Genomic DNA, 23772 nt, shown 5'->3' on the forward strand with positions numbered 1-23772 from the left:
CCTCCTTGCTGCCCTGTTTGCAGACTGGTTCCATGTCTGCCTTTGCCAAGGCCCCAGGAAGCTCTGGGATGGCTCTGGCCTTTCCAAGTGTTTGGGAGAGGTCTCCCAGTGACACTGCCCAGCCTTCTCAATATCCCTGACACCAAAAACTTTTCCATATCCCACACTTCCAGAGGAGTGCCCAGGACACAACACAGGTTGTCCTGGTGGTTCTGGAGAATGAGAGGGGATTTCTTCCTAGAGACCAACCCCTCCAATTGGATTTGAGTGCAGCTGAAAGGTTTGCTCATCATTTTCCCCGGTGCCTCCCTGCCCTGAAGGTTTCTGGCCATCAGGCTGGAGCTGAGGGGGTTGGGCAGGTGCCTGAGGAGGGGGTAGAACAAGGGCTGTGTCCAACTGTGCCAGGAGGGCTGTGCTGGGCAAGGAGGAGGAGGCTGCAGAAAACAGTGGCACTGGGGAGGGGAGAGGAGCAGGTGGAGAGACCTTGTGCCTGCCCACGCTGGGCAGGAGCTGCCCCAGGATGGCAGCTCTGAAGCACTCCCAGGATGTCCCTGTGAACAGGAGGGGAAGATTGGATCTAAAAATGGAACCTGGAAAGCAGAGAGCAGCAGTGTCATGGTGTCACTGCAGGAGAGTTGCAGCCCTGGAGCAAGGTGACAGAAGAAGTGACCCAGTCCATGCAGTGGCCTCAGAAGATCCCACAGCATCCTGGAGATGCTGGAAGGGAGCCCAGCTCTGCTTCACAAGTTCCCAGGGCCTGTCCCTGCCTGTGCTCTAAGGGCTTCCAGCCCACAGGACTGTGCTCAGAGAGCACTCAGGCCTTACAGCAAGAAAGGGGCTCAGGAGGACAGTGTGGAAGAGGCAAGAGAGCAGCTCTGCAAAGACCAAGCCCCGCTGCTCCCTGGCAGTGCTGCTGGGCTGGGATTCTTGTCCCCTTCCCAGTTTGCAAATACACCCATGTCCTGCAGTGTGCTGTCCTTTAGAAACATCTAAGAAGAAGGGTCTTGGACAAAGATGGCACTGCAGGGTCCTTTATTTTGTTTAAATACTCAGCCAGCACAATTCACCATTTATACATCTCTGGGTCAAATTCAAAGGCAGATGCATAATAATATTTAATTGCACAGAAAATTATTGCCAGATGAACCCGATGACCTCCAGGAAAAACCTGAGCAGGAAGGCTGGGCCATTAAGGAGTCCCATTCTGAATGCTATGCACAAGAAAACAGGCACTTTATTGCTCCTGAAAAGCATCCAGTCATCATTTTCCTCAGGGCATCCTTTAGCTCCTGGTTCCTCAGGCTGTAGATGAAGGGGTTCAGTGCTGGAGGCACCACTGAGTACAGAACTGACAGAGCCAGATCCAGGGATGGGGAGGAGATGGAGGGGGTCTTGATGTTTGAAAACACGCCAGTGCTGATAAACAGGGAGAGCACGGCCAGGTGAGGGAGGCACATGGAAAAGACTTTGTGCCGACCCTGCTGAGAGGGGATCCTCAGCACAGCCCTGAAGATCTGCACATAGGAGAAAACAATGAAAACAAAACAACCAAATATTAAACAGGCACTAACCCCAACGAGCCCAATTTCTCTGAGGTAGCCTGAGTGTGAGCAGGAGAGCTTGAGGATGTGTGGGATTTCACAGAAGAACTGGCCCAGGGCATTGCCCTGGCACAGGGGCAGGGAAAATGTACTGGCTGTGTGCAGCAGAGAATAGAGAAACCCAGTGGCCCAGGCAGCTGCTGCCATGTGGGCACAAGCTCTGCTGCCCAGGAGGGTCCCGTAGTGCAGGGGTTTGCAGATGGCAACGTAGCGGTCGTAGCACATGATGGTGAGGAGGGAAAACTCTGCTGACATGAAGAAATAAAAGAAAAAGGCCTGTGCGGTACATCCCATGTAGGAGATGGTTGTGGTGTTATGGAGGGAATTGTGCATGGCTTTGGGGACAGTGGTGCAGATGCAGCCCAGGTCTGTGAGGGAGAGGTTGAGCAGGAAGAAGCCCATGGGGGTGTGCAGGTGGTGGTCACAGGCTACAGCGCTGAGGATGAGGCCGTTGGCCAGGAGGGCAGCCAGGGAGATGGCCAGGAAGAGCCAGAAGTGCAGGAGCTGCAGCTCCCGCCTGTCTGCGAATGCCAGCAGGAGGAACTGGGGCATGGAGCTGCTGTTGGGCATTTGCTGCCTCTGGGTGTTTGTTTCCTACACAGGAGAAGAAGACAGTAAGAGGCCAGTTAGCGTGGACTTAGCTAAACAAAGTCAAAGCTGTATTCTACAGATACTCCCCATGTCACACACAGACAGCCTTTTGATTTCCTAGGAGATCTTCCTTCAGCTCCAGTGCTGGGTCCCTACTCAACAGCATTTCACTGTTTTAGCATCACTGTGCTTCTGTACAGGGGTTTCACATAACAAGGAGATGTTTAGGGACAGGTTTCCAACCTGGAGGGAAATTCACAGCTTGGAAGGGAACCTCAGGGAGACAGCCAAGTGTCCTTATGATGGCATTTGATTTAAGCAGACTCAGCTCCTTCCCCACCAGCACAGGCTGCACTAGTAGGGGTCATATTCCATTTGCAGGTGCAAAAAGGACATCTCAGACTAGTCCTGATGGGTCTAGTAGAGGTGATGCTGGTGCTGCCCACAGGCAGAGCAGTGGCTGAAAGCACATTAGGAAGCTCAGATAGACCTACTGAGCACTCACAGGGACTTGTCAAAATTAATACTTTCTTAATGATTTATTCCTCCCATTCCTCCAGAGTAGGAAACTGGAAACACAATCTCAGGAAATTTCTTTAACCTCATAAAGATCTTCATCTTGGAAATATTCTGAGAGGGAGCTGAAGCTCTGAGCATGTCCTCCTCCTCTGCACTCCAGATACTTTCAGAGTTGCACTTACAGAATCTGTAGTTGGTGGGCAGTGCCAGCTTTCCCAGATGCCTCCAAAAGCTGCAGTCCCATTGCCCTGCATGAACAGGCTTCCTGTGCCAAGATCTGTTAAAAGTTCTCCCCCAGTGAGGTCTCAGCATCATTCTACATCTGACAGCCTTTAACTTCTCTCTGTCTCACTCCCCTGCCCTTGGTGCTGCAGGCAGTGCCCTCAGCCCTGCTGGGCTGTGCAGAGGAGCTGCTCACCAGCAGAGCTGTCTCTTTGAAGCTCTTCTTGCTTGCCAGGAGCTCCCTGTGTGCCAGGAGCCTGGCCCAGCTCAGCAGCACAGCAACAGCCCCAGGCATTTCATGACCCTCAGGGGACTTTGAAGTTGTTTACATGAGACTCAGTCCCTGAGAGTAAATTCAAACAACTTCTCAAGAAGTCAAAGTGAGATTGAAACATTGAAGTTTCTTGCAGTGCTAATGAGTCTCACTGAGGGACACAACTGAGAACGTGTCCCCAGGTTCCAGTTAGAGCAGAAAACTGCAGACAGTGATGACAAGGATGGACAAGCAAGGCAAAGGTGGCTCTGATGCTGAGGAAACCTGGATGTGTTTCCTTAATCCAAAGGGCCAAGGCCTGACCCCCAGCCCCTGGGAAGGCAGATCCTGTCCCTGCCTCATTCCTCAGGGCTCTTCCTGGGGCACTGGGATGTGGGATGTGCAATGCCAAGGGCAGGACCATGGGGTGGCACCTGCCAGGCTGCTGAGCAGAGACAGGGAGGCCATGAGGCCCCAGGGCTGCAAGGGGCCACTCCCCTCCTCCTGGCATCAGGGGCACAGACAGCAGCCCTGGCCAAAGGCCTGCAGAAGGTGGCTGTGTCAGGGCCTTTCAGCTTCTCCCCATCCCTGTCTCCTCTCCAGCCCAGGCTGTCCTACGGTGTCCATGCCCTGCCCCTTTCCCTGCAGGCTGTCCTCATCCCCCCGGCTGCCCCACCTGGCTGGCACCTTCCTGCACTGACATCTCTGCGTCCTCCCTGGCTCTTCCTGCACACACAAAGCCTTGGGCTCATCCAGACTCCTTCTTTCTGACATATTGCACCACAACACTGACCTTGGAGGGAAATTTCTGACTTCTTGTCACCAGTCTAGGCCACCCCAGCTGCCCTTGGTGGCACTAGTTCTTTCTTAGGCTGTTTTCTGACAGGAAGAAAAGCTTCACCAGCTCTGACACCCCCCTTCCAGACCTCTCAGGCTACTCCTCTACTGTTCTCAATCTTCACACCACTGACCCCTGAGTCCTCAGCCTCTATATACGGGTCATGTGCTTGAGGCCCCAAATTCCTTCCTGGGAGATCTCTGGGACCTCTGCAAGGTTTTGAAGATGACAATAGAGTGCTCTTATCCCAGGAAACACAGAGAGACACTTTTTTCCAAGGGTTGTCTTGGCAGAATGAGGCACAATCTCTTTAAACTTTCTGGCACAAGGGAGCTCTGAGCTCTGGGTACGGAGGGAGGTCCAAGTGCCAACCACTGGAGTGGGAGCTACAAATCCTCAGGGCTTGTGTTCTTTGGAGGGCCAGACACTGCTGAGAGTGGTGTGTGTGTGTGCACATGGAAGGACTTGAAGGGCACAATGAACTGTCTCAAAACACTGTCAAAGCAGGAAAATCCCATAAGGCGCCACAACACATAAGCACTGGTGGCAAACAGGAAGGCCTTTAATTCCAAGGCCTAAAGGGAGGTGAAGCTTTGGGGATTCTTTTCCCTGAGGTTTTAAAAAAATTAATTTGCCGAGTTTTCACTGTTGTTTTTGCCTTCCCCTCTTCCTTACAGGAAGATGAGCAGGCAACTTTCTTCCTTTAGGGATTTGTAAATAGGGAAAGGAGACAGACCTATTTTTTACTCCTTGGTACACACAGGGGAAGTGTCTATCAAGCACTACTTCAATGAGCCCAGTTTAGCCCAGCTATTCTCTCATTATTTCCTTTCCTTGTTGCACCTTTCTTCCCTTTCCCACAAGGATGCTTGTTTGGCATCTATGGAAACTGCCAAAAGATTGGAAGAGGATCTTTTAGAGAGCCAGGTCGTGCCAGTCCACCTGCTAAGGAGGACAGACATTTAGGGCAGGAAGTAGAGCAAGCCTCTGTCAACTTGGGATTTATTTGATTGATTGGATAAATAAGAAGTGCTGTTCTCTGAAACTTCCACTGATTGCCCTGAGCAACACCCAGATTCAAGAGGCTGACAAAGCAAAGCCTCTGTTTTCCCAAGGACAGAGTTTCTCGTGCTTTCCCCCATGGCAGCACCCTCTCTGAAAGGCAAGGCCATCAGTAGATAACTGTGGGCATGCTTAGTATGACCTCCAATAATCCTTAGAGCATCTGTAGGGAGAGAAACTTCATGACAGATGAGATACATGGTAGAGTGGAAAAAGCAGTCTCTTTCCTAGTTTGGAAACTATCCCAGAGACTGCATTTTCCAGCCATGAGACTAGAAAATCCATTGTATTTGGAGCATATTTTGTAGGCTTCTTTCCTGTTTTATCCCTTCTCAGCCACCTGTGCCAGGGCAATATTAAGGAAGGAACTGAGTTTTAAAAAAGAGAAAATGCAAAAACTCATTTCAGGCAGTCAGTTCTTCTGGGCAGGGCCGTCTGACTCCTGGTGTGTTTCCCTCCATGTGCTCAGCACCGGCACAGGGCACACTGAGGGAGGTCTCCACACTTTCCTGTAGGTGATTCCATCAAAACTAATCCCCTCCCAGGGCATCACAAGATGATGCTAATCAACTCTTCCAAGTCAAAGGATACTTCTTTTCCCCCAGGGCAGAAAAGATGGAAACATGCTACTGGTGCAAGAGAGGGACAGCGGAGGCCCATCCTCTGCCATGGGGGTGGTGACCCAGACTCCCTGTTTGTCCTCTAGTCCCTCTAGGAGCCCTGAGGTTTCCCTCTGGTCCCCTCTGGCTCCCTGTGCTTGGAAAGCTTTCCAAATCCATTCTGGTGAGGGGAGGTGGTGATGAAGCAACAGCAGCCGCCTCGTGGGATGCCTGGACACCCCTGGGGAGGCAGAGCTGGGGCCACTCATTCTGTGCCCTATCCTGGCTGGGTGCTGGGGGGACTGCCCTGAGGAGAGACCAATGAGGCTTCTCCTGGGGAAAGCCTCAGCCAGAGCTCAACTTCCCAAACAAGGCTGGGGCTGGGGGTGTGCCGAGGGGGAAGTTGTCCTGCAGGCAGCAGGACAGGACCAGTAGGACGCAGTCTGCTCAGGGCACGGTGCATCTGAAGGACACCATGGGTTTGGGCCCATTGTTGCTGCTTTATTAAATCCCAGCTGCCTCCAACTGGCTCAGTGGGAACAGAAGAGCAGTGCTCATAGTTTGAATCGTGGTTTTTGCTGAAGACTTGAAGGCATCAGGATTCCAGTTTTCCTGCCTGTATGAAGGGCAGAGTTTCTTTTTTGTGATAACATCTACGACTGTAAAGATCCCCAGGCAGCCACCAGGGATGATATCACAGGGATGATGTCACAGGAGAGATGTGATGTCCTAAGGGGGCTGTGATGTCACAGGGAGGATGTGATGTCATAGGAGATGTGATGTCAAAGAGGATGTGATATCACAGGAGAATGTGATGTCATAGGAGACATGCGATGTCACAGAGGAAGATGTGATATCACAGGGAGCTGTGATGTCACAGAGGAGGATGTGATGTCACAGGGGAGGATGTGATATCATAGGAGACATGCGATGTCACAGAGGAGGATGTGATGTCACAGGAGAGCTGTGAGGAGACAGGAGACATGCGATGTCACAGAGGAAGATGTGATGTCATAGAGGAGGAAGCGATGTCACAGAAGAGTTTTGATGTCACTGGGAAGAATGTGATGTCACAGAGGAGGATGTGATGTCACAGAAGAGGATGTGATGTCACAGGGGAGCTGTAATGTCATAGGAGATCCGTGATGTCACAGAGGAGGATGTGATGTCATAGGAGACATGCGATGTCACAGAGGAGGATGTGATGTCACAGGGGAGCTGTGATGTCACAGAGGAGGATGTGATGTCATAGGAGACATGCGATGTCACAGAGGAGGATGTGATGTCATAGGAGAAAAGGATGTGATGTCACAGAGGAGGATGTGATGTCATAGGAGACATGTGATGTCACAGGAAGGATGTGATGTCACAGAGGAGGATGTGATGTCATAGGAGGTCTGTGATGTCACAGAGGAGATGTGATGTCATGGGAGGGTTGTGATGTCACAGAGGAGGATGTGATGTCACAGGGGAGCTGTGATGGCATAGAGGAGGATGTGATGTCATAGGAGACATAGGATGTCACAGAGGAGAATGTGATGTCACAGGGCGCTATGATGTCATAGAGGAAGATGTGATGTCACAGGAAGGATGTGATGTCATGGGGATGATGTGATGTCACAGAGGAAGATGTGATGTCAAAGGGGGTGTGATGTCACAGGGAGAATATGATGTCACAGGGAAGCTGTGATGTCACGGGAGAGGTGTGAAATCATGTTATAGACGAGATGTGATGTCACAGAGGAGGATGTGATGTCATATGATAGATGTGACTCAGGGAGGAGCCGAGGTTGGGGAGGGCAAAACCGGCCCCAGAATGGATCGGGAATGGGGACCCCCCCTGCGTTCCCCTGTGTCAACCTGCTCTGGGGGGCTTTGGGAGGGCACCTCCCCCTCAATGGGCATCCAGCTCACCCTAAAGGTGCCAGGACCACCCCACAGACCCCCAAGGACCCCCTAAATCCATCCAGAGCCCACCCAGGACCCCCTCAATCCCATTTTCTGGGGGACCTTTAGGGGCACTGGTGGCTGAGCTGGGCAGCAAAGTTCATACCTGTCTGCAGCCTGAGTCACTGAAATGCTGGTTTTTAAGCACAGAAAGGAGAAGTTTGAGGCTGTTTGTTGAAGGCAGAAGGGCTGATTTCTCATGTATTTTAATTACTTCTGACATGCTTCAAAGCCTGGTTTTCAGGGGTTTATTCAATTTGGCAAGTTCGTGGGGTTTTCTTGGGCTTTTCTTTGTGTGTGGGGTGGGTGGGTTGGTTGTTTTTACAGTTACTTGTCTCATATACTTGGTGCTTTTCCCAGGAGAACATTGATTTGTGTAGAGACAAAATCCCTGGAGAATATCTTAATCTGGGGATAAAAATACTCCCCTGGGAAGGATGCAGGATGAGTTGGTATTATTTATTTAAGAGTTTCAGGCCCACAACGAGCAGTTTCAGCCAAATTTTCTAAGTGACTGAGGAACCCTTTTCTCCAAATGTGCTCCCCTGAGGCAGTTTCAAATCCCCAGTTGTGATTCAGTTTTCTGGAATGATTCTAAATGAATTAAATGCTTTTTTTGGCCATCATCTAGGCAACTGCTGCCACAGATAACTTCAATTGTAAGAAAGCAGAAGAGAAAGAAATGAAAGGGCCACCTGTGAGCAAAAGGTATTTTTCATTTTCAGTAGTCTCTGAATTTTTGTTACTAGTTTTCTGTTTCTGTGGAAGAGTTCAGTGTCCTCCCTCCTCGGAGGGATGGGAACAAATGATTAAATGTGGAAAATGTTCCGTTCCAACACTGCAAGCTGTAAATTGTCCAGATGGTCTAAAGATGTCCAGATTATTGAAAACCTTCCATATTTTTGTTTTCAGGGAGAGAGAAATATTTGATGAAGAAATCCAGCAAAGGCAAAAGTGCAAGGCCAAGCCTCAGCCTGCGGAGAGCTGAGGGGTGGCACCGGCAGCCCCAGAATTACATCGGGAAAATAAGAAACAGGAATTTTGGGGTGAGATCGAGCTTTTTTCAGTGGGGTTGATCCACTTTGAGGTGACAGATTGATCCCTCTTGACTTTTGGGATGCAGAGCTGGGAGAGACTGGAATGTTAATGGTCCATGGCTCCAACACTCTCCAGTTGCAGAAGCAGTGGGGACTTTGCTGCCCAAGGGCAATGGAACTGCCTGGGGCAGAGGGGGGAACATCCACCCTTGGAGAGGACAGGCTGGGCTTGGAGCCGGAGAGGGGAAGTGCTATTTTTATGGTTTTATATCACTATAAACAGGAGCCAAAACTGTCCCAAATCTACTTTACACGGAAATAAATTTTCCTAAACTAAACCCTATAGATAGATAGATAGATAGATAGATAGATAGATAGATAGATAGATAGATAGATAGATAAACTATACTCAGGGGGGAGTGGCCTCTGCATCTTTCTACTCTGATACTTTCTTTTCCCTTCTACATTTTCTTAAGTGTTAATTTTACGCTTTCATATCACTATATACAGAAACCAAAATGGCTCCAAACCTGCTTTACATGGCAACCCAACTGTTCTAAAATAAACACTACATATATATATCTATAAACACTGATTATTCACTGTCCTTTCACTCTAATCTGCCCAAGGGCTGGATTAACAAGACCCTGGGTCACCCTCACTGTCAGGGGGGTCGGGAGAGGGGCTGGACATGGAGGAAGCTTCTGGCAGCTGCTCACAGAACCCACCCCTGGAGCTCCCCTGCTACCAAAACATGGCCATCCAGACCCAATACAGTGCCCAGCATGGATGACCTGGAACCAGGTCTGTCCTCAACGTGGGACCCTGTGGATCATCCAATAAAGGTCCTCCAATAGCTGACGGAGTTGGAGCAGCGGCCGAAGCTCTTCCCGCAGTCGGGGCACTGGTAGAGCTTCCCTTACCGGTGGGTCCATTGGTGTCTGGTCAACTTAGAGCTCTCGGTGAAGCTCTTGCCACACTCCCCACACTTGTAGGGCCTCTCCCCTGTGTGGATGCGCCGGTGGGTGACAAGGTGGGAGTTCCGGTTGAAGCCCTTCCCACAGTCGGTGCAGCGGAAGGGCCTCTCATCCGTGTGTGTCTGTTCATGCCTGAGAAGATCTGAGCTGGTCCTGAACCTCTTCCCACATTCCAAGCACTTGTAAGGTCGTTCCCCAGTGTGGATGCGTCGGTGGATGTGGACGGTGGAGCTGTAACTGAAGCTCTTCCCACATTCCCAACACGTGTAGGGCCGTTCCCCAGTGTGCACACCACGGTGTTGGAGAAGGGTGGATCTCTGGCTGAAGCTCTTCCCACATTCCCTACAGGTGTAGTGCGTGGATGTGCTGGTGTTGGATCAGGTGGGAGCTGTCCCTGAAGCTCTTCCCACATTCCATACACGGGTAGGGCCGTTCTCCAGTGTGTATCACCTGGTGGGTGCGGAGGTTGGAGCTCTGGTTGAAGCTCTTCCCACATTCCCTACATGTGTAGGGCAGTTCCCCAGTGTGGATGCGCTGGTGGGTGTGGAGGTTGGACCTCTGCCTGAAGCTCTTCCCACATTCCCCACACATGTAGGGACCTTCCCCGGTGTGGATGTGCTGGTGGCTGAGGAGGTTGAAGCTCTTCCTGAAGCTCTTCCCACATTCCAAGCACCTGAAGGGCTTCTGCCTGCTGGGAGGCTGCTTAGGGACTACCAGGTCAGAGCTCCCCCTCAAGCTCTGTCTGCCTTCCCGGCACAGGCTGGCTCTTTCCTCCTCAGAGCACCCTGGGATGGCTTTGGAGCCCCTCCTGCGGGGGGATCTCTGGCCCTTTTCCTCCCCGCTGCCTTCCTGCGCCGGGGAGCCCTTCAAAACGGCCTCTCCCACCAGGGTCTCACGGGGGGATTTGTCCTCCGGGCTCTCCGTCCTCAGCTCGGGGCCTGGGGCAGGAAGCAAGAAGGACAGGCAGGGGATTTGCCTCCGGCCCACAGGGAAGGCCAAGGACATCCCCCCAACTCCGGCCCCGGCAGGACGGCGGCGCCAGCGGGGTTGTCCTGCAGCCGGGGCCATGCTCGGCTGACAGAGCCAGCACAACACCCGCCCAAAGGGACACTGACTTCCTCCTCACCTGCCTGGGGGGCCCAAGGCATCTTCCTCTTCCTCGCAGCCTCCTCCTCCATCCGCCCAAGCTTTGGGAAGGACAAATCCTGATGGGGGGAAAACAAGGGCTGAGCACGTTGGCTTGGGGGTTCCTCCTGCCCAAGTCCATCTCTAGAACTTACCGGGCATCCTGTGTCCATAAAAACCTCCAAAACACCAAGATTCAGCCCAGAAAAACCCAAACCACCAACATTCAGGCAAAAAGCCCCTCAGAAATAGTGAGATGAACCCCTCCCCAAACTGCAAAAAGTTAAGATTCAGCCAAAACATACTCCAAAATATGAAGATTCAGCCAAAAAAAAAAAAATGTTTAAGTGGGAGGATTAGGAGAGTGAGGACATTTCATGAGCACTTGATTTGATTGAGTTGCTATATATTAATCAAAAGCTGAATTAATGTAGTCTCACTTAAAACTCAATTTTTTTCTTCCTAGTTTCAGTGTAGAGAATAAATATGAAATCACTGGACTTCAGGCCTTCATCATTACCCCTGTGCTTTGGTGTGCAAATGCTTCCTCCTTCCACGCCTCCTCTGCCATCATTTCTGACAACTGGATTCCTCTGTTGTGCCAATATTCTGGGTGTTCAGTTTCCATATTTGCAAGGATTAAAAGCAACTTTTTGCCTACGAGTGTGAAGTTTAGTGTGAGAGAATCCTGCGCAGTCAGACACTGAAATTGTTGAGCTGCAATGGGCCGTGCAAATGGAATGACAGAATCCATTCTGCTGGCCCAGATACAGAAGCCAATCTGTGGCTGTGGCTCTTTGCCTCACTGGCACCATCCTCTGTGGTTCCTGCTGCCCACCATGGCACTGGCAGCCCCAGGGGCACAGGTACGTCCATCCTGTACATGAAGTCAGAGTCAGACTGTCCACAAGTGTTAGCAGGAGTAAAACACTGCACTGCTGATCTTCTTGAATTTATCTCTATTAATGTCTGGTTTCACTTGGTCAATCTGTGTTCTCTTGCACAACATTACGTGGGTTTATGATTTTTATTATCACTGCACCAAATTAATCTGGAATGTGTGGTCAGAACAGTAATTACCTGTATTTGTGTATAACTGTGTGCACTTCTATTTTTCATGCTTTCTGGCAAATTCACTGACAACTTCTTTCATGACTGCATGATGGGGACTGAATTTAAGGCTGGGGGGTTTTCCTGAGGGCAGCACTACACCAGACTTTTGTGTGTGTGTGAGACAGGCAGAACCACAAATGCCTGCACAGCCCAGAGCAGTCAGTGTGGGGCTGTGCTTGCTGCTGCAGAGACCCCCAGGGAACAAACCCAGGCAATAGTTTGGGTTTATTCCTTGCTCTGTGTCACTGGAATAGAAGGTTCCACAGGAGCTCTCTCCCCCTCTGTGGCACCAGGTGGCTCGAAGCTGAAGAGGGGGGGGTCAAGTGCAAGTTCCCTTCTGAAGTGTGTGTCCCTAAGGAGGGCACTTGCCTTATTATTGCTTATTATTTGTAATATCTTATAGATCTCTCATACAACACCTTGGGATGGATTCTGTAGAATATGTGCCATATATATGATACAGAATATATCTGATTATTGCTTTATCTGCCTGTCCAGACAGATATTGGGTATGCAGAGAGATTGTATTTGAGGGATATATTCCTCTCAATACCCTGTGAGCTCCACTCCCAAGGCCAGCAAATTCCTGAAGCTCCCCCTTCTGTGCCCTGCAGGTTTTGGCAGATTTGCAAGAGCAGGGGAATCATTCCCTGCAGCCCCTTTGCACTGTAGGAAATGGGAGCCCTGTGCACATCCTGCTGCCTCCAGATTCCATTCTGGGTGTGGGAAGGACCCTGTGGGGAGCAAAGAAATGCCTGGTTCTGCAGGAGCTGCAGATGCTCAAGGGGCAGCAGGACCAAGTCAGGGGACTGAAGGGGGCCTGGGGGGCTTTGGGGTGTGGGAGGGTCCTGGGAGAGCTGGGGAGGGGCTTTGGGGATTGGGGGTACAGACCAGGACAGACCAGGACAGACCAGTACCTCCTCACTACTCCCCATATCTCTCCTGGAGCTGGGCCACCTTGTCGTGGGACACCTGAGCCCCCCCAGTACAGCCCAGTGCCCCCAGTACAGCCCACTGTGTTCCTGTCCCAGGGTGTGGGTGATCCCTCTTTGGGGGGGGTTGGAAGGGATTTGAAGGGGAGCTGGGGGAGATTTGAAGGGATCTGGAGGGGTTGCATGGGGATTTGGGGGGGTTTGGGGGTCTCTGGATGTATTTGGGGCAGTTAAAACAGGTTTTGGGGGCATTGGGGCATCAAAGGGATCTGTGGGGGGAGGAGATTAAAGGGAAAATTGAGGTTAAGGGACATTTCGGGGGGTCAAAGAGGCCTGAGGGGGGGAGGGGCTGCACCAAGAGCAGGTGATTCCTGAGACCCCCCCTGGTGTCCCCGAGACCTTCTTGGTGTCCCCAGATCCCCCCTGGACACCCCGAGACCCCCCTGGTGTCTCCAATGTTCCCAGGACCTCCCCATGGCCCCAATTCCCCCCCTGACACCCCCAATTCAACTGTCCCCAAACCCCTCCCCACTGTCCCCAAACCCCATCCCTGATGTCCCCAACCCTCCATCTCACCCCAGGAGCCCCCCCTGGACCCTGTGACCACAAAAACGCCCCCCCACACACACTTACAGAAAGGCCAAGGGCATCTGGGGACACGCTGGGGACAGTTGGGGGGCTTTGAGGGGCACTGGGTGATTACTGGGGGATACTGGGACACACTGGGGGGAAACAGGGGGCACTGGGAGGGACTGGGAGGTTACTGAGGGATCCTGGGAGGGCACTGTGAGGGACTGGGGAGTTACTGGGGGATTACCAGGACACACAGGGGGACACTGGCAGGTTACTGGGCCATACTGGGGGTTACTGGGTGCTCACTGGAGGATCACTGGGCCATCCTGGGGGGCAGTGGGAGGTCACTGGGACACACTGGATGGTCACTGAGGGGGTTACTGGGCCATACCGAGGATCACTGGGAGGTCATTGGGATATACTGGGGGCACTGGGATCCCCTTACTCGGATGTGGTACATCTCCCCCCCCCGGATTTTGGGGGGCATCCCTAGGACCCCTCCCCTTGCAGATGGGGGACCCCCTGAACCCCACTGCTGGGCTTTAGAGGACACTCCAAAATCCCCTCAAGACCCCTGAAATCCCCCCCTCGACCCATCGAAACCTTCTCCAGGTCCCCTCAAATCCCCTCAGAGACCTCATCCCTCCCCCGGACCCCCCAAACCTTTTCAGTGACCGGCAAAACCCACCTGGGACCCCCCCAAGCCCATTCAAGGATCCCCCACTCCCCCTCAGGGACTCTCAAAAACGTCTGGGACCCCGTAAACCCCCCAGAGACCCCAAAACTGCCTAAAAGGTCCCCAAAAATCCCCCAAGACCCCAAGCCCCCTCAGAGACCCCCAAAGCCCATCTCCGACACCTCAAATCTCCTCAGAAACCAAAACCCCTTCGGAGACTTTCAAACCCCTTCAGGGACCTTCAAACTTCCCCCTGAGTCCCCTCAGGACACCGAACCCCCTCAGGGACCCCTCACAAAGACCCCGGGAACCCCCGAACCCCCCGCGCTAAACCCTCCCCAGCCCTCCAGCCTTTCCACCCACAGCCGCGCTCCCCGCAGCCCCCGAGGGGATCCCCAGACCCCGCTCTCGCCGCCCCCCCCCCCCAGCACTCACAGCTCAGCGCAGCGGACGCCGCCTCTTCCCCACTCGTTTCCACGCGGACAAAATGGCGCTCGCTCTGCGCGCGCATCGTCCTTAGAAACTCGCCCCGCAGCCAATCAGCGCGCGGCCACGGCCCCTGCCCGCCCTCTTTGGGCTTCCGCCCCGCGCGGTGCATTGTGGGAGTTGCAGTCCTTGCGGCGAGAAAGGATAGGACTTTTGGGGTTTAGTTTTTCTGTCTTCTTTTATTATCTCCTTTTTCTTTCTTTCGTTTCTTTCTTTCTTTCTTTCTTTCTCCTTTTTTTATTCCCCTTTTTTCTTTCTTTTTTTCTTTTTTTTGGTCTTTTTTCTTTGTTCTTTCTTTTTGTTTTTTTTCTCATTTTTTCCTGTTTTTTCTTTTTTTTTATTCTCTAAAGGCTAGACAACTTTAGGAATAAATTTAAAAGCCAACACAGTGCTATAAATGTAGGATGTGAACGTAAGGAAGTAGTAATGAAATCTCTGGTAAGACTCCACTCATACTGTGCTTACTAATACTTACCACATCATAAAAATCTGGTTTCTTAAAAATGTGAGAAGACAGTTGATCCCAGGAATAAAAGTTATGAGCTGAGAAGACAAGAACAGAAAAGCCCTTCTTCTGAAACAGTCCCAGAAAAGGCAAATAACTGAGAAACAAGTACGAAGTGATGAAAGGGGGTCACACAAAGAAATATTTTAAATATATGCAGAAGAATTACAAGCATTGCCCCATTCTCACTAATTCTTCCTTACTTTATTTGCCGTGATAAATAGCACAACTCTCTGCTTAAAACTGGGAGAATTTTACTGATTAATACACTACAGAGTACGGAGAGTTTGTGTGCCAGTTCTGCTTCTCACTCGTTCAGTAAAGCTGAGCAGAACTTCTGATTTTACAGAAATCCCAAGTGGCTGCAGACTGGGCTAGAAGGGAGCAAATCACCCTGAAAAACAAAGTCACAGGGCTCCCTGGGAGTGCAGAAGAGCAGGGACGGTGTCAGGAAAGACATCTCCTGAGAGGAACATGAACTGAACTCAAGTCCAGTTTTCTTTTTCCTTCTGTCAAAGTTATTTGGGAGACAGTTGTGACAGTTTTTCTATAAAATGCAGGTAGAAGGCCAAATCTTGATTTCTTTGACTTTGGTATGACTGACATATTTGGGCACTTTTTCATTCCCTCACTTCAATTATATGGCAAGACAGCAGAGAACTCTGCAAAAAGGTTTCTTTAACACAAGTTGAAAATTAAGAGGTTATTTTTAGTTGGAAAAAACATTGTACTCTTCGCTTATTTTGCATAAAGGTCATATTCACTCATCTGATGATAGTAAAAAAGCCAAAAATAACATCATAAATCTCAGACATTAAAGTATGTTTGGCAAGTATCATTACTATGGAAAAGAATAAACTGTTGTATCTTCCCTTTCTCTCTCCTTTTCTCTCTTCAGTCTCAGTGGCCTTTGTGTCTCATTGTCTCAGAATTTTGCAGGTATTTAAATTTTCCACACCTTACAGCACAAGGATATCCCCTTTGACATGGTATCCAAGCTACTGTTTGCTTGGAAACAAGCTATATGAAGGAAAAATATTTTAATTATGCAAAGAGTTTCAAGAATTCAGATATAAAATTTCAGATTTTTAAAATTCATTTTCGAAACTACAGAGAAAAATCCCACAGAGAAATTTTTAACTGTAAATAAATATATACAGTGTAAATAAAGAAATGCGTGTTGGAAAAAAAATTGTCTCATAATTGTAAAACAGTGATCAGCAGTAACTTCACAATGGAACACTCCTTTGTCCTCTGTCACTCTCCCTTTTGTACAATCTTCCATCCAGTTCCATCAAGTACTCCCCACAATGGAAATTTCTGGAACAGCATTGTTTTTCTTATCCTTGAAAAGAGAATGCTCCATGTTCACACTCACTCATTAAAAGGCTGTGATTTTGTACCTAATGAGATCTCTCTCACTCTTTGATCAAACAAAACTTCTGTCTAAGTGAAATCTTGGCTGCTGAAGTAAAAAATAATATTTCTTCTTATTTTAGTGACACCCAGATTTCATTGAATGATTTACAAAGTCTGAAGGCACTGATTACAGCCCAGTGTAAAATTACCATTCACTCATAATTTACCATGCAATGGAATTGTAGAGCATTTAAAGAGCCATTGTAATAAACATCACAGTAAAGCAAACATACCTTGTCCTGGATATACACGTGTGTGTCTGTGTGTGTGTCCACAGAACAAGAACACAGTGGGTGTGAGAGAGAACTTCATTTATTATTCATTTCACTACAGATCACAGTCCATGGACAATAGTATGCAGAACATCTGAGTATCATTTACCACAGAATAATGAGAGTTATCTGTTAGGAAAAAACAAGAGAGGGGGCAGAAGAACAAATGTTAGACCTTGTGTCTGCTACAATTCACTGTCTTTAGGAACTAAGTCTTATTCCTACTCAAAAGACTTGCTATTTATACCAATAACACACACACACACACACATGAAATTCTGGCTATTGGGGAGAAAAAATATTATTCATCATTTCTCCTGCTTTTGGCAACAGTTTATGGTACTTGTAAACCTTGGAAAATAAACAAACCAACACATGAAGCAACCCTGCAGTGGCAGAGCTGACTGCTCTATACTGCAAACAGGAGCCAGCTCTCAGAAATTACTGATCTAGAAAAGTTGTGGGATAACTGCAAATTCCAAACGTTAGTGTTAATTCTTGTGCCTATGATACACTGGTAAAAATTTCTGAATTCACCAGAAAGATGCTCACCCTAGGAGTTTATAAGCTAACTCATTGCATAGAGCAGAAAAAGTCACCTGCAGTAACACCTGCTTTCCAGCATGGCCTGCAGTCCCCTCACAGGTAAAAGGATTGGAAGCATTCAGTTTATCAGCTGAAATCATCAGATGACACCACAGCAACCTCCATGTCCTTTGCAAACCTTTTAAGATCTCAAACTTAAGACAATATTCTGCCCTACAAAAATAAAGAAACTCTTTCAAAAATACCCAGTAAGACTAGAAAATAAAAAAAATTGTATGTCAGGTAACAATATTTTTCAAACCAATGAAGAGTTCACTCACATATCTGAGAGCAAAGCTGAGCTCATTTAAAGATTATCCTGCATTTTGAACATAGAAAGCACTCTATAAATGATTAATATTATTACTACTGTTCATCATTCCATGCAGAGCTCTCACAGCGAAGTCAAAGGAAATTCTCTGTTACAAACAACAGCAGAGTCACACAAGTCTAAGATCACAGGTATGAGAATGAGATTAAACAATATATACCTATTAAAAATATTGTAAGTGAAGTCAGGTATAATCACAGGTAGCAGACTGAATATTCACATCTGAGTCCTCTACAAAACCTAGATAAGACAGAATTACAAAAACCCTAGAAAAGCAACGTTTTAATTAATTTTTTAAGGAAAGCTCCGTGGATTTACACATTTTTTTTCAAGTTTTAAATGAGCTGTTAGAACTGAAATGTTATTAAATCTGAAAACCGTTTTCCAGTCTCCCATATTTCCATGATGTGCTCTAAAACGTGTGTGTGCAGCACATTTCAGTCCTGCTCACAGGACATTTTACCACAGATGAGGGATCTGGATTTTCTTCTAATTTGGGGATTCCTACAAACAATCTCTGATTTACTTACGCTGCAGGTCCATGCCATTCCATGATTTTGGTGTTCACGGAGTGGCACAAAGGGTGTTTGCAGTGATTCTTTGGGTAACAGATGACACACTTATTTTCTGAGGTTTTGTGGAGGGGGAGCAGTTTTGTAAAACTCTTTGTAAACCTGCCTTGTAGCCCAGTCCCTTATTGCTCAAATTCTCCCTGGATGACACCGTGCCACAGCACCAGAGCACCCGGACAGACTCCAGCAGGGTGAAGGTGGGATGGTTTCATGGAACCTGATGGATTCAGTTTGGATTTCACTGAAGTTTACACAAGCCCCAGACCCTGTTTTAGATACAGCAATGAAGGCAAAACTTCTTATCCTGCCAGAAGAACCACCACGTTTCACACATTCCACACACAGAATCCTGCAGGAGCAAAGTGATTTTGTCTGACATTACTCTCATGGACCCAGGCTGCTCAACCAGCACCACAAAAATGCATCCACAGTCCTTGAACTCAGCTCTTCAAGTGTACATCAAACCCTCCTTCTCCACCTTTGTGGAACTGTCCCTGGGTGTGATCTGGGAGCAGATACAACCCAACAAAGCACATTTCTCTTGTCATCTGTCACAGTTTCTGCAGTGTCTGCGACTGAGTACTTGTGACCATCACACAACAACATGTGATTGTCATATGCACCCATTATTTTATTAACAAAAACGTCACTAGAAATGGCCAACTGTAGATATGACATAGACACTCTTAAGGTTCTAGTGACACAAAACACTTAAGGACTCAGCTGGCTGTGAAAAACAGATGCATATTTTAAACATTTCCCCTGCTGGTCCGGCAGGCAGAGGGTGGGGGCGGGGCAGCAGCCTTGGAACAAAGCCTTGGAAATCTTTTATCCATACACAGGATGACTGGAACCATCACTTACATCAGGGTTATCTCTACATACTGTCTTTATGTTGTCTGACATCTAATGCACGGTTTTTAAAAGAATAGATGAAAAGGGTTGAACTTTTTAAAGGTGCAAGGAACACTAAATTCAACCCTCACAGTTGAAGAAATAACACTCCAATAAATACCCACATCAGAAAAGAATCTCTTTTAAGTCCTGAAAACCAGACAAGGGACTTGCCACATGGGTGTCCTGTCATCCAGAACTATTAGGGAAAAATTCAATAGAATAAAGACGTCTATAAGTGTTCTGTCCAAGATCAAGGTGAGATTCTCTCTCTTCTAACATTTCACTGAACTAGGAAGCAAGAATTTGGCACAGAATTAATACCGGAGAAAAATGAGACCAGTGAAAGATCCTGAGTTCAGGAGAACCTGACTGTGCTGGGGAATCAGAGCTTTCACCCTGGGAAATGAACTGCTCTGAAAGAGTGGGAAGAAACCAGGAACAAAGGCTGAGTTCAAATGCTCCAGAGTAAACAAGTCCTTCCTCACGAAAAGGTCTGAGTTCCCCTTAACTCATCTCTAGACATCCCTGGAAATAAAACAGCCTGACCTTGAACCCAAGGGAAACAAAGACAAATTCCATGGCTTTAGCTGGAGCAAGGCTGGGGGGGGATGTGTCACTCCTCTATGACATCACATGCTCCCCGTGACATCACATCTTTCCTGTGACATCACACCTCCCCTATGACATCACATCTCCCCTACTATGTCCCATCCGTCATATGACATCACATCTCTCCAATGACACCATATCATCCCAGTGACATCCCATCCTCCCTGTGATGTCACAGCTCCCATATGACATCACGGCTCCCCTGTGATATCACATCCTCCCCTATGATGTCACAATCATCACATGACATCACACCATTCCTGTGACATCACACATCCCCTGTGACATCACACATCCCCTGTGACACCACACATCCCCTGTGACATCACAGCTGACATAACATCCATCATATGACATCACAGCTCTCCTGTGATATCACATCATCCCTCTGACATCACATCTTCCCCTGTGACATAAAAGCTCTGCTATGACACCACATGTGCCCTGTGACATCACATTCTCCCCGTGACATCACAGCTCCCCTATGACATCAAATTCTCCCCGTGATATCACCTCGTTTCTGTGACAGCACATCTCCCCTATAACATCACATCCAGCATATGACATCGTATCTCGCCTGTGATATCATCCCCGTGACATCAAAACTGCCCAGTGACATCACATCCTCCCTGTGACATCACAACTCCTCTATGGCATCACATCCATCGTATCACATCACAACTCTCCTGTGACATCACATCCTTCCCGTGACATCACACCTCCTCTGTGACATCACATTTCTCCTATGATGTCAAATCCATCATATCACATCACACCTCTCCAGTGACATCACATCTTCCCTATTACGTCACATCTCCCCTGTGACGTCACATCTCCGCTGCTATGTCACGTCCTCCACTGTGACATCAATGCTCAACTGTGACTTAACACCTGCCCTGTGACATCATATCTCCTCTATGGTGTCAAATCTGTCATATGACATCAGATCTCTCCTGTGATATCATATCACCCCTGTGACATCACATCCTCCCCTGTGACATCACATCCTTCCTGTGACATCACATCTCCCCTATGACATCACATCCATCATATGACATCACACCTCTCCTGTGATATCAGATCATCCTGGTGATGTCATGTCCAACCCAGTGACATCACACCTCCCCGTTGACATCACACCTGTCCCTGTGACATCACATCTCCCATGAGGTCGCATCCATCATATGACAGCACATCCTCCCCTGTGACATCACAGCTCCCCTATGACATCACATCCTTGTTGTGACATCAAGGCTCTTCAATGAAGTCACATTCATCATATGACATCACAACTCTCCTGTGATAGCATATCTTCCCTGTGCTATCACATCTCCCCTACGACATCACATCCTCCCTCTGAAATCAGAGCTCCTCTATGATGTCACATTGATCATATGACATCACATCCTTCCTGTGACATCACATCTCCTCTATGCCATCACATCCATCACAGGACATTAACCTCTCCTGTGATATCATATCATCCCTGTGACATCAGATCCTCACCATGACATCACAGCTCCCCTATGACATCACAGCTCCCCTGTGATATCACATCATCCCCTATGATGTCAAAACCATCATATGACATCACATCCTTCCTGTGACATCACATCTACCCTATCACATCACACCTCCCATTTGACATCACAGCTGACGTTACATCCATCATGAGACATCACACCCTTCCTGTGATATCACATCTCCCCTATGATGTCAAATCCATCATATGACATCTGATATGGTTTGAAGCTGGCTCCCTGCCAAGTCTCCAAACCTTACCACCAGAAGTCACCCCCCCCCCCAAACCTCAGGGAGAAGAAGGAGAAAAAAACTAAGAAAACCCGAAACGAGAGAGAGAAAACCAAAGTGAGATATAAAAATATATTTACACTTATATATATAATTAAAATATACAATTTCAAAAGGGAAAGGGAAGGGGGAAGGAAAAGGGAACAAAACTAAAATAATATATATATATATTCCAATTAGTGACCCAATATCTAACAACTAAAAGAGTTAGCAAAGGAATATCTCACTACTCTCCTGGGACAACCGAGAGTCGCTCCGGAACGATCGCCGGCAACCTCTGTCTCCCAAGGCCAACAAGGCCTAGCCAGGCCTCGCTCCCCAACACGGCAGACTCAACAGCAGGGAACCTGCACCTCCAAGCCGCCGGAAGGAAAGAGATCGAAGGCCTCTCCTCCTTTCTTCTTATAATCTGGCTTACGTAAAAATCGTAGGGAATACTGGGTAAATCTGGACCCTTACTTGGTTACAAACTGGTCACCAAGGAAGGCCTAGCCCAAACCACCACACATCACATCTCTATTGTGACATCACATCCTTCCTGTGACATCACATACTTCCTGTGACATCACATCTCTCCTGTGATATCACATCTCTCCCGTGGCATCACCTCTTCCCTATGACATCACATCCTCCCTGTGACATCACATATCCCTTGTGATATCACATCCTTGTTGTGACATCAAGGCTCTTCTATGACATCACATCCATCATATGACATCGCATCTCCCCTGTGACATCACATCCAGTGACATCCAGATCCATCCCAAGGTTGGAGGTGTGTGAGACAGGCAGAACCACAAATGCCTGCACAGCCCAGAGCAGTCAGTGTGGGGCTGTGCTTGCTGCTGCAGAGACCCCCAGGGAACAAACACAGGCAGGAGTTTGGGGGGCTGTGTGTGTGTCCCCAAGGAGGACACTTGCCTTATTATTGCTTATTATTTGTAATATCTTATAGATCTATCACACAACACCTGAGGATGGATTCTATAGAATATGTGCCATAGATATTTGGGTTGGGTCTGGCTGAGCTGCAGTTCAGTTCCCCACAGCAGCCCTCCCAGGGCTGGGCTTGGCATTGGCAGCTGGAAGGGGGTTGAGAACACCCCAGTGTTTTGGCCACTGCTGAGCACAGCACCAACACTGGGACATTCCTTCCTTAGCTGAGGGCAAGAGCCTGGCAGGGGACCCAAGTAGGCCAGCTGAGCCCAACTGACCCAAGGGACATTGCAGCCCATGGGAGGTCAGCTCAGCTCTAAAAGCTGAGGCAGGGAGCAGGAGGGGGGCATTCATTGTCTGATGGCTGCCTGCTGAGGAACCGTCCCGCGGACCCAAGCCCTGCTCCTCGGGAGTGGCCGACCATGGCTGCTCATGGGAAGTAGAGAACAAACCCTGCTGTCTTTTGCTTTAAATAAACTGCCTTATCTCAAACCACCAGTTGCTTTTTTTTCCACCGTACTCTCTCCCCTATTCCACTGGGAAAGGGGAGTGATAGAGCTGCTGGGAGGGCACCTGGTGTCCAGCCAAAATCAACCCACCACACACCTGAACACTTCCAGAGACTCCATCACCTCCCTGGGCTACTTGTTCCAATGCCTGAACACTCTCTCAGTGGAAAAAGGTTCTTTTAACATCTAATCTGAGCCTCGCCTGATGCAACTTAAGGCCATTTCCTCTCTTCCTGTCACTAAAGGCTTTGCAGAAGAGACTGACCCCCACCCCTCTAAAACCTCCTTTCAGGTCATTGCAGAGAGCAATGAGGTCCTCCCTGAGCCTCCCCTTCTCCAGACTCAACCAGCCCAGTTCCCTCAGCCGTCCCTCAGCAGACATGTTTTCCAGAGCCTTCCCCAGCTCCGTTCCCTTCTCTGGACACGCTCCAGCCCCCCAAGGGCCTTTTGGCACTGAGGGCCCAGAACTGGACACAGCACTCCAGGTGGGGCCTCCCCAGTGCCCAGCACAGAGGGGCAATCAGTTCTCTGCTCCTGCTGGCCACACCCTTCTCCACAAAGGCCACGATGCCCTTGGCCTTCTTGACCCCCTGGGCACACTCTGCCTCATATCCAGCCCCTGTCAAGCAGCACCCCCAAGTCCCTTCCTGCTGAGCAGCTCTCCAGCCCCTCTGCCCCCAGCCTGGAGCATTCCAGGGGGTTGTTGGGACCCAAGGGCAGGCCCTGACACTTGGCCTTATTGATCCAGCCTGTCCAGATCCCTCTGCAGAGCCT

At 49.0% G+C, this 23772-nt stretch overlaps 1 protein-coding gene across 1 annotated transcript; it reads right to left on the reverse strand.

Moving 5' to 3' along the window:
- Positions 1-9588: 9588 nt before the first annotated feature.
- On the reverse strand, positions 9589-14663 carry LOC135404998 (zinc finger protein 239-like). Its single transcript, XM_064639719.1, has 3 exons — positions 14501-14663; positions 10012-10356; positions 9589-9938 (listed from the first exon to the last, which is right to left on the reverse strand). The coding sequence occupies exons 1-3, from the start codon at positions 14661-14663 to the stop codon at positions 9589-9591; spliced, it is 858 nt and encodes a 285-aa protein (XP_064495789.1).
- Between the last annotated feature and the right edge of the window lie 9109 nt (positions 14664-23772).

The sequence above is a fragment of the Pseudopipra pipra genome, chromosome W, assembly GCF_036250125.1.
Source record: "Pseudopipra pipra isolate bDixPip1 chromosome W, bDixPip1.hap1, whole genome shotgun sequence".
In the NCBI taxonomy this organism is placed as follows: domain Eukaryota; kingdom Metazoa; phylum Chordata; class Aves; order Passeriformes; family Pipridae; genus Pseudopipra; species Pseudopipra pipra.